General features: G+C 39.0%; 1 protein-coding gene and 1 long non-coding RNA gene across 4 annotated transcripts in view; one reads left to right on the forward strand and one right to left on the reverse strand.

The window, feature by feature from the left end:
* Positions 1 to 17960, forward strand: part of LOC141572205 (uncharacterized) — a 67292-nt gene that overhangs the window by 15548 nt on the left and 33784 nt on the right. Inside the window, exon 3 of one of the 2 annotated variants that reach the window (XR_012497439.1) lies at positions 13303 to 13855. The exons of the other annotated variant lie outside the window; for it this stretch is intronic. This is a non-coding gene — a long non-coding RNA (uncharacterized LOC141572205). Of the gene's footprint in view, positions 1 to 13302; positions 13856 to 17960 lie in introns of those variants that run through there. 2 annotated transcript variants of the gene reach the window in all.
* The window catches only part of LOC109447120 (DNA annealing helicase and endonuclease ZRANB3), a 47608-nt gene continuing 30984 nt past the window's right edge, over positions 1337 to 17960 (reverse strand). The window contains exons 7-13 of one of the 2 annotated variants that reach the window (XM_074335592.1): positions 16570 to 16661; positions 13864 to 13965; positions 12581 to 12723; positions 8500 to 8610; positions 7109 to 7511; positions 4259 to 4390; positions 1337 to 2196 (exon numbers count right to left, since the gene is read on the reverse strand). In XM_074335592.1, coding sequence (XP_074191693.1) covers positions 2098 to 2196; positions 4259 to 4390; positions 7109 to 7511; positions 8500 to 8610; positions 12581 to 12723; positions 13864 to 13965; positions 16570 to 16661 — 1082 coding nt within the window. In that variant the 3' untranslated portion in view covers positions 1337 to 2097. Of the gene's footprint in view, positions 2197 to 4258; positions 4391 to 7108; positions 7512 to 8499; positions 8611 to 12580; positions 12724 to 13863; positions 14005 to 16569; positions 16662 to 17960 lie in introns of both variants that reach the window. The other variant, XM_074335589.1, reaches the window with a different exon arrangement.

Below are 17960 nucleotides of genomic sequence, written 5' to 3' on the forward strand. Positions count from 1 at the left end.
TTCCCAACACCATTAATTAAAGAGAATATCCTTTCCCCACTGTATATTCTTGGCTCCTTCATTGAAAATTAGTTGAATATATATGCATGGGTTTATTTCTGGGTTCTCTATTCTGTGTCATGATCTATCTGTCAGTTTTTATGCTAATAACATACTGTTTTGATTACTATAGCTCTGTAATATAGTTTGAAATCGGGGAGCATGATGCCTCCAGGTTTGTTCTTACTGAAGATTGTTTTGGCTCTTTGGGGGTCCTTTGTGGTTCCATACAAATTTTAGGGTTTTTTTTTTTTTTTCTATTTCTATGAGAAATGCCATTAGAATTTTGATAAGGATTGCATTAAATCTGTAGTTTTCTGTGGGTAGTATGGATACTTTGACAAGGTTAATTCTTCAGATCCATGAACATGAAACATCTTTCTATTCATTTATATCTTCAATTTCTTTTATTAAAGTCTTGTTGTTTCAGTGTACAGGTCTTTCACCTCCTTGGTTAAATTTATTAAGTATTTTATTCTTCTTGATGCTCTGATAGTGTTTGTAATTGACAGGAATTTTGAAATATGGCAGAGGTGACCTTCATGGGTCATTTCACCTCAAACCATCACACATTTCCTACATCTGAAAACATTCTCACCAGAATTACCACATTAGTTTGATCTAAAGAGCAAGCTCCACTCAAACCTGACCTACTTAGACCAAAGTCTTACTTGCAAACACCCCATGCTGGAGGAAAAGCAGTGTGCAAGCTTTTTAGATCTCAACTGTGAGGAATCCTAGGTTACCCTGGCAATGAGGCAGAAAACTGCAAAGAGCCTGACCAGAAAGGAGATAAAAGGCCAAAGAAAGCCCAACCTAATTTGTAAAATAAACACTATTTGATCTCATACAATGAAATAGTTATAAACTTAATAAAAACTCTGGAAGGAAAATGCATGAGTGTATCATCTTTCCAAAAACAAGTCTTCTAGGTTGTAAAACATCAGCTACTAATTAAAATTGGAAAGTGCTCAAACTAAAGAGGTTTACATCCATACAGTATTTACAAACAGGTCTTTTGTGTATGTAATTCTCCGTTTCCTATATTTTATGTAGTTCTGATTCTTCACTTCCATGACTCTGACATATTACAGGATTGTGCTCTGGTTTTGTTTCATCATTATCCTTTTATATTTTTGTATCAATTACATTTTAATTTTAAACATGTATCTCCATCTGATCATGCTTTAATATAAAGTGTTTTATCGTCACCACTCTTTTAGAAAGAGTTACCAGGAATACCCCTTTAATAAGATAGGATTTTGAAAACAAAAAATGATAACCAGGAGACAAAGGGTGCTTTGACAGTAAGCCTAGTTTTATGCATGAAAACAAACTAAAAACTGAAGTTTAAGTGGCATTTTTACATTTTATGTTTTCAGTTTTTAAATATTTTTAACAATTACTTTATCCAGAACCCCTGAATTGTCTACAAACACCACAGGTCCAATTAGTTTATTTCAAAAGCATCATTTCAATAGAGAAAACTGGCTAAGAAAGAAAACAAAACAGAAAACACTCAAAATATGTACCCCAAGCCCATTTTGGAGGCATTTAGTGAACAAGAGTCTCTCTTGCATACTAAGCAGGTTGGTCACACTTGGCCCAGTATTTCTGAATAATGATGATTTGCTTCTGAAATTTCCCTTGGTTTTGCAAGTTTCCATTTATTCACACAGCAGTCCAGAACCAATCCTAATCCAGCAGCATTTTTTAAGTAATTGAGAATATTTTTTCAAATACAATCTATGCATAATACCATGATTAAGGTAGAATAGGGGGAAATGAAAGCTTAAGAAAACCTTACTGAAACATAATTGAGAGTCTGCATGAAATCAACAAGATCATAGAAATATTTAGTATTGTATTTCAGTTTCTGTTAAGTACTTTGAAAAGGTATTGAACACTAAAAGCATTTATTATGAAAAGGGAATTTGAGTTCTTGATTTTTTGTTCTGAAAATTTTCAGTCTTAAAATATTAGACAAACATGAAAAAAAAACGTGTTCAATTCTTCCACATGTAAACCATTTGTCATCCATTCAAAATTTCTTATGCTTTACTTCTTTACCAAGAATTGTCTGATGTCAGATCCATGCTTTGATGCTAGAGACTGTCTTCTTACCTGGCTTCTTTCCTTGGCTTGTCTGGCAGTTCTCTAAAAGTTAAAAAAATATGCATGTGTACACATTAGGGAAAAAGTACTGGCTACAGAGAGTCAAAAACTCTTGCTAAAATTCTGTTAGTTTGGAAAATCTACATGATTGCCACACCCATTACTAGTGCTTTGCCATTAGGGGGTGGTTTCCAAACCACAGGCGGAGGACCCAAGTAGCTCTGCTAAGTGCCCTGAGGTCCTATGTTCACTTAGGACCAGATACTGAGGACAAAACACACAGCTTTGGGGATGTCTTGCTACCTAGTGAGATCCCTCGTGGGGGAGCGGCAGGGAAGGGAGATCACGATTCTCCTCATCCAAGTGGGAGCTTGTAAGACATTTTGGGATTTCCCAGAGTGCAGTGCATGCTAGGCCCACCTGCTTCCTATTTCTGGGCTCACAAGCCATTCCCAACCCAACAGCCAAACCAATGCAGAAAAGCAAAATAAGACAGAACAGAACTGGATTCTTCTGCCATTCCCACTAATAAAATTTGTCATGAGAATCTGAAAAAGTGATTACAGAAGAGGCAGCATTTTCTTTTGCTGTATCTTAATCCTCTTGTACTTCTGGAATGTACTCATATTTTGCACAGCTGAGAAATCAGATGACTTTTTTCCTAATTGGAGTCCATGTATATTTGAAGTGATCCAGGTGGAGGGGTGGGGAAAGCAAAGAGGGTTAAAACTAAAAACATACAAACAAAAAACCCTCCCTGTATGACATAATCCCATTTATGTAAAAATTATGTTTGTGAAGAAATTGAGGAATATAAAATATTAAAAGGCTAGGAAAATGCTCACACAATATGAACACTGGCAAAGGACCTGAACAGATCTCAAAAGTATAAGTACAACTGATTAGCATTTTAGAAAACATCAGGGTCATTAGTAAACAAAATAATGGCAGGCCATTCTCCTACCACATCTGCAGTAATTAGTATAGTAACGCGCACTCTCTCATTCATTGACTTGGTGGGAGGAGCATAACTTTGGAAAGCAGCTTGGAGATAAATATTTACAGCTACATAAGGTGTCAGAGGGTAGTAGCTTGGGAGAGAGGGGGTTATCACTTTGTGCGGGCTGTAAATGTCTAACTAGTATGTTGCTTTGTACACCTGAAACTAATAAAAATAAAATTGCAAAAAAACCCAAAAAATACAGCCTCAAAAATATCCAAACACTTGACTCAGTGATATTTCACATCTGAGAATCTATCTTAAGGAACGACCTCAAAACATAAAAAAACATTGTATATAAAAAGAAAAAAAAAAAGTGCTTGGCAACATTATGTATAAGAACAAGAAAAAAATGTAAACAACTTCAATATTTATCAAGACGGGAATGGCTAAATAACTACGGTAGAGATCTACTCAAAGAATAAGGTGCAGCCATTTTAGACGATAAACATTGTTAATGCTTATCATGGGAATGTTGGAAAAATGCTTAAAGTTTGCCATAAGTGAAAAAAATAGTTGAATACAAAGTTGCATACTGAATATACACTTTTCAAGATTTTCTCAATAGGTAGGTCCTATTACCTTTGTCTGTAAAAAATTCATCCTAGTTGATTTTAAGCCACAGGTAATTGCTCAAAGATGTGCCTAGGTTAATAGGTTTCATACTTTGGCCAGGAGTGCAATGTTTGCATGTTGAACTGAGTGGTCCTAGAGATAATTTATTAATGGTCTTATATATTTCAGGACATCCTTAGCTGCAAATGCAAACATATGTCACTGCCCCAATTCACCAAACTTCTAGTTTGATGGTCTGGGTCTCTTCAAGACTGCAAATTGTAAGTTGTATTCATTTTCTTCTTGGTGATGGTGAAAATTTCCTGGTCCTACAACGAATTAGAAGGGAAGCAGCCTTCGCCTCCATCTGTGACTGAGAACTCACATAAGTCTCAAGAGGAAACTCAAGTGTTAGGTGATGAAAGGAATACAACGTATTTTGGATCCCAGACCAGGGATATAAATTCACCCGCAGAATCTTCCACACCTGTATGCATAATTTGCGATTTGATGGCAAGGACAGTCACACGTGTCTGAGAGCTCACTGACCTCTTTGTGACAGACTGTGCAGAGAGTCTGCAGGTTGTCCAGGGAGCACTGCCCTCCTCCACTGAACACTGGCTTGATGTGGTCCACCTGCCAGAAATGGCCTTCGCCTGGGTTTCTTATCATTTCATTGAGCTGCAGTGAAAACACAAGATCAGCACTTTTTAACATACGCTGCGGGAACAGTTGGTTTTGCATTGTGCAATGATGTTTATACAGCAAAATCACAGGGAAAAAATACATTAGGATGGCTTTTTATAGCTTTTTTTTTTTTTTGGTGAATAGGAAAAAAGCCTCTAGGTTAGCAATTTGAAAGCAATAAAATGTGTTTCTGAAAAAGTTATTTTCCCCTTACCTAACCCATTTTGAAAAAAATTACAAGCAATATAAAAATACCAGGACTCCCGACAGATTGGGAAAAATCAGTTGCTTCTGCACTTTTGAGTTAGTTGATACAGCCACTAAAACAAAACTGAGAAAAGAATAAGAACAGATTAAAAATTTTAAACTTCTGAATATTACTGACTTTAACAATCTTTAACTGTTGACCTTTAGGCATTCGTTACTATCCCAATGACAGTTTAATATTAATAGCTATTACCTGGAACTTTTATGCTATTTACCTGGGAACCTCCCAAGTTACACGAACTGGTATGAAATTTCTAGAACGAACCTCTGTAACTTACATATTTTGAATAAACAAAGATGTCCATTTAAAGTAGGCACGATGTAGGACAGCACACACACACACACACACACAATATTCAACCACTGATGACCCACATTGAAATGGGATTATTTGAACCTTTTACCTAAGGTAATAAAACCAGCTCACAGCATAGCAGTGCCGTTGTTTAAATAGCACCAAGATGAATGTGAAGGTTGTTTGCATTTCCTTGGTCTCGGACAAGGAAGAAATGCTAACCAGGCTCCAGGCTGCCAGCCATGGAAGCCTGTGTCGTAGTTCGAAACCACTTTTATGGAAGCTTGTCAGACCTGTGAAGGCACAGCGACCTGATCAGCAGTACCCAGCTTGAGAGGAGCCCTAGGTGGCAGCAAGCTGGAGCAGGAAGCTTTCTGGCTGTGGCTGGCACTGCTCGGAGCAACTCCAAAGAACAGTTTTGTGCATCAAGCAAATGGCACCTTCTTAGGGAAAAAAATCCATTTTGGTTCCGCCTTTTGCAACCAATTCTTTTGCTTGGAACAGTCTCTACTCTGACAGACTCTATGGTCCAGAAGGTATTGCTTGATTCTTCTTAGTAATTCTCTGGCGAATCACTTGGGGCAAGGCTTCAACATCCTAAATTCTCCTCTTGAAAGGGTAGCTCCCTCTCTGACTGGTCCTCCCAAACATGAGCTCTGTGGTGCTCTTTACCCTCTGACACTTTCGGTTACTATATTACTACGTTACTAGGTGTTACTACGTTATTTCTGCATTCCTGCTTTCAAGATGGCCTTGAGTCCTTTCACTGTGTGTCTTCTGGAAGCCTCCACACTGAGGCAGGGGATGATAACCGGAGTCTGGCTGACACCACTGGGATGGGTGCAATATGTCCCTCACCAATTAGAACAAAGGATATTTCAGGAACTCTGGATATCACCAGGGAAATAGTGTAGTTCCCTGGTCCTTAAAGTCATGCTAATTCATCTTTATAGAAATGCTTATTAATTCTGTCATCATTCTGCAAAACCAGGTAAATTAAAATATGTGATTTGACTAACTGGGAGGAATTCATCTAATATTTTAGTGGGCAGAGAGTAGCTCAGGAGTGATTTTTAAAAATGCAGCACACTATAAAATTACACGTTTTGCTCTAGTTTGAAATTTAGAACTGATTAGATCACAACATTAGAAATCCAATTGCATTTTAGAAATCAAAGTGAATATTGATGACAGTGTCCTAAGAATAATATTTTGTCATAAATTGCTCTGCTAAAATTAAATTTTACAACAGGATGAATATATATGTTTCCTTCTCATTGTAATGAACTATATTTTGAGGGTTGTTTGCCTCGTCATTCAATATTAACATCATGAAAAGTGGAACCAGACCATAGTGCTTCCTGATGCAGTGTATCATCTGTTAAGATCTCTTCCCCAAATAATTTAATCAGAATCTGATTAAGCTTCTATATCTTATAACCATTATTCTGGAAATCAGGGGGATAGAGAAACAGTATCAGATAATAGCATGAGGATACAAGAAAACAAATCCAGAACGTGGGAAATCCTACAGGCAAATTATCTAGTTTCTTCAACAATCAATGGTGTTAAAAAAAAAAAAATACATATTAAAGGCAGCGTAAGAGTCACAATGACTAAATGCAATGTGTGGGTCATATTTTGATCCTAATTTGAACAAAGCAACTGCAAAAAGACATTTTCGAGGCAATCTGGGAAGTCAAACATGGACTTATTACAATTAAGGAATTATAATTGTGTTAGGTGTGATAATGGTAGTGGGGTACGGGATTATATTTCAAAGGCAGGCAGAAAGAAAGAGGAAGAGAGGGAGGGAGAAAGGAAAGAGGGGAGGGAGGGAGGGAGTCTTTATCAGTGAGAGACACATAATGAAAGTATTTAAGGTTGAAATGAAATGTCTGAAATTTGCTTTAAAAATAATTCCAAGGAAAAAAAATGAATTGAGGTAAGGGACAGACGAAAATGAAGGCAAAATGTTGATAACTGTTAAAGTTGGGTGATGGGCATAGAGATTCATTATTTGCTCTGCTTTTGTTCTTATATATATTCAAATATTCCTATATTAAAAAAATGAAAGAAAAAGGAAAGTGAGTCAGTATTCATCACTCAGTACAATGCTGCCTTTTATGTGTCATACGATTACAATTTACCTGTTCTAAAGGGAGCTTTGAGGTCCAGGTAATATCCAGAAGATTCTTCCGCTGACTTTTAGGAGCATCTCTCAGCCGTAGAAAGAGTTCTTGTGCATTCAGATTACATAGCTGACATACACCATGTTCAGTTTCAAATACTTTGGCTCGCAGGTAACTGTTACTAGAACGAATCCAAAATTCCTCCTGACATTTCAGAGAACAAAACCGTGAATCCCAAGCGTTCGCTTTACACTCTTGCTTAGTTTGGCAAGTGGGCTGCTGACAGTGAAGGCAGAGTGGATTTCCTTCATTATCCACAGCTTGCAAATAGCCTTTGGGGAGAGAAGGCTTCACAGTGACGTCCGCTTGGGCTACACAGGGATCTAGAAATGGAACACAGGCTCCATCTTCAAGAAACTGTCTGGAATTGAACAAAACATTGAATAGATTACTAATGAACACTTACACTAGTCTAAATAGTCATTACTTCATATAAAGGTCTTCAAAGTTCCTTACTGATAAACAGTAAACATAGGACCCACAGATTCTGTGTGGAAATGAAATAGCTATAGTCAGCACTCTATACTCCGTGCCAAAAACAGGAAAGGATGGGGTGTTAAAAAAATTAACCTGCATTTAGATATCTTGAAGTTAAACAATCAGAGTTTGAAACATCTGGAGAAGTTAGAGAAGTGCTTCTTCACACTGGGAAAGGATAGGCTACTGTGAAACCCCAATTAAAGTTAGTGGCTACTGGGCTCTCTAAATGTGTCGGGTGACACACCTTGTTAGGACAGAGAGGCCATTACCAGTGCTTTCATGAACACTCTCTTTCGGGCTCTGCTGGGCTCCAGGAAACAGAGTCACACAGTGACAGAGCCAAGCAGCTACCAGTGTTGATAGGAATTAGAACAGGAGACTTGCTAAATAAGTGCCTCCTACAAGTAAACCCAGAGTTTGGTTGCATTCAAATTAGAAATGAAACATGACAGGCCATGGGCTAAACTTGTTAGAATAACAGGAAAAGGTACATTACTCAAGTACGCTGAAAAGTCCTGCATGTGAATTACAACTGCTTCGTCTATTTTCTGTGGCTGCTTGTTAGAAGTGTTAAAAGAAAACCTTATGCTAGAAGGAGGCAGAGCTTATACGTGACTTCAGGTCTCCTAGCAGCTTAGCGTGGGACAGGCCACTTGGTCCACCTGGTCTCAGGGGCCTCCTTCGTCTCTAATTTCTAAGGTGGAGACATCATGTGCCTCCCAGGGTTGCTAGGAGACTGAAGAGCTCCTCTATCATGAAAGCCCCTAATACCCTGTAAAGTGGCCACACAAAGGTGAGGTATTATTACAAAAGCAAATATGTAACTTTAAAGGAATAGTCTTTAGTGTTACTAGCAACTGAAACCTTACTTTGCAGAAGCATCCCGTGGCCGGGCCTCCTTTGTGAGCAGGCGGACATGGCCCCCATCATTCTTCACCTTCTCCATTGAGGCCAGAGCCACGTCTTCTTTGGTTATGTATCTAAAACAATGACATGTTTAAGTAGATTTCCTCTCTCTCTCGTACGAGTTTCTCTAGTTCACGTTCACATTGCTCCTTGCAAAAGCAATAGGAGAAAAAGCAAGATACAGATCTACTCACTGTGCCCATACTAAAGTTAGGGAATGAAATTGTCTCGCTTTACATTGGTCTCCGCGTGCGGGAAACACATCTCTTTCTTCCATATCAGTTTTCTCAAGATTTATTTTTCTAACAAATTGAAGAGTCATTCAGTATCCTTTGGACCAATTTTCACGTAGGGACAAAAAGGAGTGGGTGTAGGAATAGAGATGATGAAATACGTGCACAACTGACAGACTGAAGTAAACAGCCTGCCAAGCTGTGCAGAAAATCTCTAACTGCATTTTCACCTCCCGCTAGGCCTTCTCCTCAAGGTTCCTCAAATCACCTTCATCAGTTCTAACAGTGTATCAGCATTTTGGGTGAAGTGATTCTCTTTTTAGTTAAATAAGATCAACTACCTCTTCTATAATCTCAAGGTTGTTTCCATTATTATCAGCCCATACGGGGTTTTCGGAATCTTCCACTGAGGTAAAGCCACTCTTGATGTGGGATTCAGAACCTTATTACACAACACTCTCAATACCACACAATGGTTTAGGGATGGGGAAGAAAGAGGAAAGTTATTCCAGTTAAAGGTGACAGGGGAATTTAAGGAGGTGAAATGCAATTACCCAATTAATTCCTTCTAATTAGCGTGGCCCAGTTTCTCTGGTAGTTTATACCTATTGTAGTCTTTTTTTTTTTTTTTTTAATTTAAACATGAATTTCTTCACATTTTTGAGTACTTCTTCATCTGGTAGCTTGACAATAAAATTAAAGTTACATCACATGGAATTGTGCAATTGTAGGTAAAATTTTAGAAATGTTCTTTTTTGTTGTTAACGTAGATTTAATAATTAACAGATTTTCTTGTTATAAACTATTTTATTAATTTTTTGATTAGGTGATACATGCACATATTTCAAAATTCAAAAGGCATGCACTAATGTATATGGTGAAAAATAAGGCTCCTTCCATTCCCATCCTTCTTCTTACCTCCCCCAAAGCTATCTTTGTTGATAGTTTTTAACACATCCTTTTAGAAATAATTTTTTCTATATGTGTTATTTTTTATTTATCTCTCTGTTTTTACTGACACACAACTCATACCATTACATTTAACACTTTAAAATTTATAATTCAGTGCATTTTAGTATATTCACAAGGTTGTACAATCATCACCCCCACCTAATTCCAGCGCACTCTCATCGCTACAAGGGGAAATCCGTGCTCATTAGCAGCCACTCCCCATTGTACTTCTTACTTTTTAAAACAAGTGGTAGCACTAATCTTCACCTTGCTCTTTTTACCTAAATATACACCTCAGAGATCTTTCCATATTAGTACACATAGAGTTGCCCTATTCTTAATGGTTGCAAGTTACTCCATTATTCTAGATGTATTAGGCATAATATATCTAACCAGCCTCTGACAAATGGGCATTTTGGTTGTTCCAGTCTCTGCTATCACAATGTTATCATAAATATCATAATGATGTCATAAATGTTATCATAAAGATATGTAAAATAAATTCCCAGAAGAAGAATTGCCAGGTCAAAAGTCTTGGCTGCTTTAAATTTGGATAGATTTTGATACATTGCTTTGGGTTTGTACCAATATATAGGTCCACCAGCAATGAGTGAGTACCTGTTTATCCTCGTCCTTTCACTAGCACGAGGTATGTCAGTCAAAAATGTCTCTGCTAATGGTGATAGGTATCTCACTATAGCTTTACATTTGCATTTCTCCTCTTAAGAATAAGGGTGATTATTTTTTTCATATATTTGCATTTCTACTGTGTGTCTTTCTTAAAGTAATAAAGAATCACAGTGAATTTTTTAAAAATTCTCTGATTTGTCCTTTTAGTTCTTAAACGTCCCCATCCCCCATTTCTTGAACCATTTTATTCCCTTGACAAAAGCACTTCACTGAAATATTTCAGTGGAACTCAAAAGCTTCCTAGTTTTGAGGGGCAAGAGGATATTAAGCCTTGCCTTAGGTATTATTCAATGTTTAAAGGCTTAGAAACCTAATTCAGTAAAAGATGCTGAGAAATCTATTCACAGATTTAAGAACTAAAAATAACCTTTCCTACAAGAGGTTTAAGGACAGATTTTTGGAAACCATTAGAAACAGATCAATTGGCTCCAAATCGAGGGGTTGACAACTTTTCAAACACAGTTGTGAGTTACCAGTATTTAAGTTTCCATTGAGATTTGCTAGGAAGTTCATGTAAGTATACCAACTCTCAAAAGGCTTGTGGTAAATCCAAATTTTGACAAATTAGGAAGGGAGGAGGGTGTCTACTAAGTAATTGCTGGATGGGGATGGCAAGTTTTGCAAGAAGAGAGGAGCGTGTATTGGAAAGTGGACCACACCAATGAAAACACTGCTGGACTCTAGGTTGCCGACCTGCTTTGGAGATCATCTGTGGCTAGAGGATAAGTACTTGGCATCCTAAACCCAACAGGGCTCCAGGGGAATCAGACTTTCCTCTGACAAATGGGAGCTCACTTAGGAACTGAAACAATGGCTGGTGATCTTGCCTTCCATTCGTATTGAACAGTGAGCTCCTCAAAAGCTGACTGCAAGCTCTGAGCTTGGACAGGGCGTGAAACTGGTGGATGTCACTGGAAGATAATCTGGTTGGAGATTTAGCCATTGCTTTTTGCGGAATTCCTAAAAATCATTATCTAAGTGTCTTTATTCTGAGGCCATTCCAGTCTTTCAGAGACGAATTGCCAAACAGCCCCTATGGCAAAGAGTGTGGAGGTTCCTCAAGAAATTAATAGAATTACCATACGACCCAGCAATCCCTCTCCTGGGTATCTCAAAAAATCTGAAAACATTTACCAGTAAAGATGTATGTACCCTATGTTCACTGCAGCATTATTCACGGTGGTCAAGACATGGAAACAACTGAAGTGCCCTTTGATAGGTGATTGGATAAAGATGAGGTATATATACACAATGGAATACTATTCGGCTGTAAGATGAAATAGTACCATTTGCGACAACGTGGATGGATCTTCAGATTATCGTGCTAAGCAAAATAAGTCAGACAGAAAAATTCGAGAACCATATGACTTTATTCATATGTGGGATATAAAACTGAAAGCAACAAACAAGACAAAAAAGCAGCAAACATTCATAGACACAGACAACAGTTTAGTGGTTACCAGAGAGTAAGGGGGGAGGCGGATGGTAGAAGAGGGAAAAGGGGGTCAAACAAATGGTGATGGGAAGAGAACTGACTCGGGTGGTGAGCACACAATACACAGATGATGTATTACAGAATTATACACTTGGAACCTATATAATTTTACTAGCCATTGTCACCCCAGTAATAAATGTAATAAAGATTAAAAAAAAGATAGCGACCTATAATTATAAAGGTAAAAGAGTTACAAACATGGAACACTTATCCTTTCCTTTTATTTTGTTTCCAACTATGGACATGATAACACTGAGCTCCCACCACTTGTGTCAAATAGAAGCAGTTGCCCTGCATGGCACGCCCCAGGCACACAGGGCTGACAGGGCCACAGATATGTCCTGCTGTCCTAACAGGGAAATGTCATGCTGGTGTTAATGAGTGTCCCATGCTTGACAGGGCACAGGTCATACCAGCTTGTGACACTGGCCTCTCTCCAGGTGAGTGAGACTCATGGCGAGCAAGATCCAGACCACCTAATCTCTTCCAGCAGATCTGATCACCTTCACAAAGTATCTAATTATGCTGCTATCAAATAAACAGTCATTTTATGTATAATTTTCTCTTAACAACCCATCAGGATTTCATTATTAGTTATGTAAAATGCCTCAGACCCCAGAAACAACCATGACAAGTAATAAAATACAAAATAAAAAAAGAAAAGACAACTCGTACCTTTTTGTACTGTTTGGTTTGGCTTGTAGCTTTGTGACCTCTTCTAAAGCAAGAATCGGGCTGCAGAACAGCTGCCCACTTTTCCTGATTATCCTCTGTTTCATGGCACTTAGACTGTTCCATTCTCGAACAAACCTCAAAATCTGGCAGAAAATGAGACAATGAAAAGAGTGTGCACAGCTCACCAGTCATCTTCCTTTGAAAGTAAGGCTACTTGTAACATCAGAAAACTGGTATTTTATTATACCCCCGAAATAGGCTTTTGAGTTTCACAGTTTAAGGCTTTCTTCAGTTTGATGCAACTTTCCTACCTTTATTGTGAACTGTCTGTGGCTCGTTCTTCCGAGGCTTCGTTCAATCCTGACTCTCCAAAGGCACATTTCAGGACACCCAGCGACATGTCCTTAAGGCACATACGGACCAACAGCCATGATGTGTTTGTTCACTGAGATCAAATGGGGCCTGGTGTTGGAAGCAGTGGCCGAGGCAAAACTGGTCTTGGAAACAGCAAGCCCTGCCGTGGTGACAGTGCAACATCCGAGAGTCACCTTGTACCCCGCTACTTCAGTTATCAGAGCAAAATAGCCATCCATAAACCGGGGACATTTTTATTAGAGTACCATTCATCTTACTTATTAGTCAATTATACATAACTGGCTATTTTCTGGGCATCTGAGAATCAGGATTGTATGATACCACAGCTACCTTTTCCTTTCCCACAGGTGCTGCCAACCCACGGGCAATGTCTGAGGTCCACTCAAACATAGAAAGAACGTAATCCCCATTTTCTTGTAGAAAGTGGTACACAGCACGCTGGCTCAGCCCCTGCACATGCTGACCCTCCGTTACTGTGAAGGTAAATCGGCGACAGGTCAGAACTGAGGCCTCCCTTTGTGCTGGTGCATCTGACAGCGAATGCAGAGTCATCCCTGCTCTCAGACTTTGTCATTGTTAGAACGTAACCTTCACAGATAAAATGGGTCAGATACAAGTGTCACAGTTGCTAATCCTGTGAATGAGAGATTAAATGATGTGAGGCTGATTCTCTCCACAGAAACAGCAAGCCTAGGTGTGACATTCGCCAAGAAAACAGATTTTACATATATTCTTAGCACCGGGGTAATTCATACACAGGCACCCCCTGGACCAATTAAAATGCAACCAGTGATTTGATTCTGCAACAGGCCACAAAATACTCTGCTTTTATTAAACTCAAAATGGTCATTAAAACTACTCAACAAATTTTAATTTAAAACAAAACAAACTCACAGGACTCTTCTTACCAGGGAGCGATTTTGTTTCAGCTGAAAGCTTGCTGGTAAATCTTCCCAAAGGTCTAATTTTATATCCAAAGGAATGAAATTACAGTTCAGCTGGTTTCCATCCTGATTATAGATTAGGAAGGCATTATTAATCCATTTTGTCTGTAGGCACAGTAATTATTTAAAGTAAAGACTTAGATTATGGCATAATATCCCCAGTCTCCTAAAAGATAAACTGAGGTGGCACATTTTAGACAAGATTTCACCCACACCAGCTCCCTTGAAAGGATGCTGAGTGGACGAGGGGGGCCCAGCGGCTCCCCCATCCTCTGAATGCCTCCAATGCATTCACTGCTAAGGGTAAAAATAGCATGCAGAGAGGTATAGTCAGTTAAACACGAGGTTTAAACATGAAGTATTTCTCTTATGAAAGGGAAGAAGAATCTCTGTGTATGAAAATCTATTGTAGCAATAGCTGAACCCATATTCTAATTCTCTCAGCTAAAAAGAAATACTTCAGCTCCCACAGTCACTTTGGAAAAAAACACACAAAAATTATATGTAGATTAAAAGTTTAGAGAAAAGCATATAATTGTTATTGTAAACTCTGAATTAGACTTGGATGCTAGCTGAAATGACAGTTCTTTAGAGTTATACAGTTAATACAACATAGAATGTTCAATATCTGTTACTGCTCTTCCTATTAAGGGGTGGTCTTTTTGGCAGTGAACTGGGCTTTGACCCAAATGTCTACTTCAAAATTTTACTTCACTTCTTCTAAGGTAAAAAGGAAAGATTTCATTTCAACTATTACAGTAGCTGTGAAAAGACCTGCTAACACTTCATCTGCTTAGTGTCTCGTGTTTAGAAAATTAATTGAATAATATTTTGTGGGAAAGGGACATGTGAGCATTTAGACTAGTGATGAAAATGCATTCGAAACTATTAGGAGAGATGCGACAATGTGAGGTGGCCCATGCGACACAGGCTGGGTGGCAGAGCCAGGACAGGGGTCAGCGAGCCTGTCACTATATACGTCCTGGCAGTCGGCACACTCTACCCTCTACTAGGCATTTGCGGTTTTTCTCCTGTCTCTACCCAATGGGAGAAACACGAATGAGATGACTCAGGATACAGAGCTTTCACTGCACAGATTAAAAAGTTTAGAGTTTAAGGGCTGCCGAATTCCCATGCTGTGCCCCGCCTGGTGCCCGACCTCGGGCTTCCCGACTGTCAGGCCCACCTGGAGACCAGTTCAGTTCCTCTCATGTGACAGTCTGAGAAGCACAGCCTGGCGCCCTCTCCCCGCAGCAGTGCTGAGGGGTTGCGGCACTTTGATCTGCCTCTAGATAAGCAGAGCGCTCGTCCCACGTCTAGAAAGTCCACACAGGTGGGGGTGGTAGTGGGGGTGGGGGGTGGGGGTCCAAGCCATAACAGCAGCACTGGTGACTGCCTGGCTCCTGGGTGTGCCCCCCAGGCTGTGGTCCCGTGACAGAGGCTGGTTGGGGACTCTGTATTCATGACCCTAGCCGTCTCTTAATCTTCTAGCAATCTCTTCCAATCTTCGGTTAGAACTGAAAATTATTACACGGCACACCATCTATTTATATCTATATTTGGTGGAGTAGAAAACATGTAACTGAGTTTGGGCAGCTCCAACACATTATTTTTAAAAGGTATTCTTTCAATAGGATGGCCCAAGTGTCTAAAAAGTTACAAATATTGTTTTATTATAAAGACTAGAATTCTGAAACTAGAGACCAAACAAAAGTATTCATAATCTCAGCAAATTTTTCCTCTAATAGTCAAACTAGTTTACCTAGGCCAAAGATTTTCAAATGGTTCCTGAGATTCTTTCAGGGGATCCACAAAGTGTTTCTGTAATGACATCAAGACATTATTTGCCTTTTTCACTGTCATTCTGTCACGACTGTACAGTGAAGTTTTCCATGCACAGGTAGATCTGAGAATCCCACTGTCTTTTATTAAGACTTTAGAGAAAACTGCTAAAAATGTAAATATTTACTAAATATTATTTATATGTTTTGGAAAACATAATTATTTTTCATAAAAATATGCAATTGCAATAAATATGTAGATTTATATTAGTGCTACTCTTAAATTAATAAATGAATAGCTTTAAGTGTTTCCATTCTAATTTCAAATACAGTAAATGTCAGTAGACCCACATATACAAAAGATCGTTGGGGTCCTCACCAAGTTCTAGGAGTGCAAAGAGTCCCGACACTAAAACATTTGAGCACTGCTAACCTGGGCTCTGGCAGGGATCTGAGCAATTTCATCATTAAATCTTCATAAGTTTAACACATGTGATGGACAGGAGGCTACTACAAGTGTCAGTGCAGAAGCTCAGATTTAGTCAGCAGTCATCAAGTACTGTGCTAAATGCTTTCCAGGAATTAGCTCCTTTTAACCGGGCAACAACTCCTCTCCCCATTTTACAGCTGAGGAAACTGAGGCACTGAGCAGTTAGGTACGGTGTCCAAGATTCCACAGTTCGTGACAGATCTGAGCCAAGCCACTCTGGCCCTGGAGTCTATGCCGGTTTGCCTCTCTTTGGTTTAATGTAGGAATGTGAGAATTAGCTTTAGGGAGAAAAGGAACTGGATGCTGAAGTCCTTGGTAACAAAATTACACATCTCTGCTGAGACATGGATAAAGGCAGCCTGTGCATGTGTCAAGCTACGGAATCTACGTGATGCTTACCTGAGTGTAGAGGTGAATCCGGTCAGTATTCTTACTCGCACGAAACATTAAGGTATCATACACTGGCAGCGTGTCCGAACTCTCCAACTGTTCTAATAAAGAGGATAAAAGAGAACCTGAAGGCTGCTCTGTCCAGAATAGCTTATTTTAATTTTCTGTGGGCTGGAATGATGAAACAGCTCTACCAAATACCAAAAATGTATACACATTTTACAAAAGGAAAACACTGTATTAAAATGGTGTATCAATACATACCGATAACAAAAGATGAATACAAGTCATGTGTATACATTTTTTTGGCACCTGTGGTATATCAACATACTTGACAAAGAACATGTGTCTGGGCTTGAAATAAAATTATCATGGGAGGCCATCTAGGAGCACATTGGTTTAAACGGGTGCCAGCTGCTTTGCACTTTTGCTAACCCCCTAGCCCCCCCAAAAAGAAACAAATTTAGAATTAGCTGAAAAGATAAAAGGTAGGTATAAAAGACAATATCCTGCCACCAAGAGTTAAGGAGCCTAGACTCTCAACTTTGGCAAGAGCAGATTTAAGGTGTGACTGACTGAGCACCGTTCTGATCAGCAGCAGAAATACCTATGTCGGGGCCATTACCTGCCCGATTCCCTATTGCTTGCTGCCTCCCATTCACAAAAGGAAACGAGTAGACGAGCTTTTTTATGATAATCTATTTACTCCTTTCTCAGTTCCACTGACCAATATATATTTGCAGGAAAGATAGGATTATCATCGCAGCTCAAAGTAATAATTATAGTTACCAAGTACTTACCAAGTACTTCCACTGTGCCAGACACTGGTCTAAGTACATATATTAACACCTCTCAAAATTAAGTAGTGCATTATACAGAGGAGGAAACTGAGGCATATTAACTCACCCAAGGCCACACCGTTAATAAGAGGACTTATGCCCAGTAATCTGGCTCCAAAGTCTGGGTTCCTCACCCCTGCCCCAGTGGCTCAGTCAGTGCCCTTTTAAAGTATTCCCCCAAATCTAGACATCTATGATTTGTTTGCCATTCTACTTGGCAACGTCATCGTATTTTTATTTTTCTAATCAAGACACTGGTTATTTTACAAACTTGGTTTGTGGGTTATTTCCATATTTTACAAATTCAAAAAAAACATACACTATCCCCACACTTTAACATCTCTGAAATTGGCATGTCTTATAGTTAATAACTGTGGCATTTTAAAATCGTTTTTGGCCAGGTGGCAGTTGTGAAGTAGTTGTCGTTGCCAGACCGTGCATGAGTTTAGTCATACTCCAGTTCTGTTGTTACTGCAACAGTACACTTGAGGTTTGTGTATTGTTGTTACTGCATGTGTTGAGTTCAATTATCTCTAACATGTCTTCAAAATGTTTCACTAT

Source organism: Rhinolophus sinicus, linkage group LG01 (genome assembly GCF_036562045.2).
Source record: "Rhinolophus sinicus isolate RSC01 linkage group LG01, ASM3656204v1, whole genome shotgun sequence".
Taxonomy (NCBI): domain Eukaryota; kingdom Metazoa; phylum Chordata; class Mammalia; order Chiroptera; family Rhinolophidae; genus Rhinolophus; species Rhinolophus sinicus.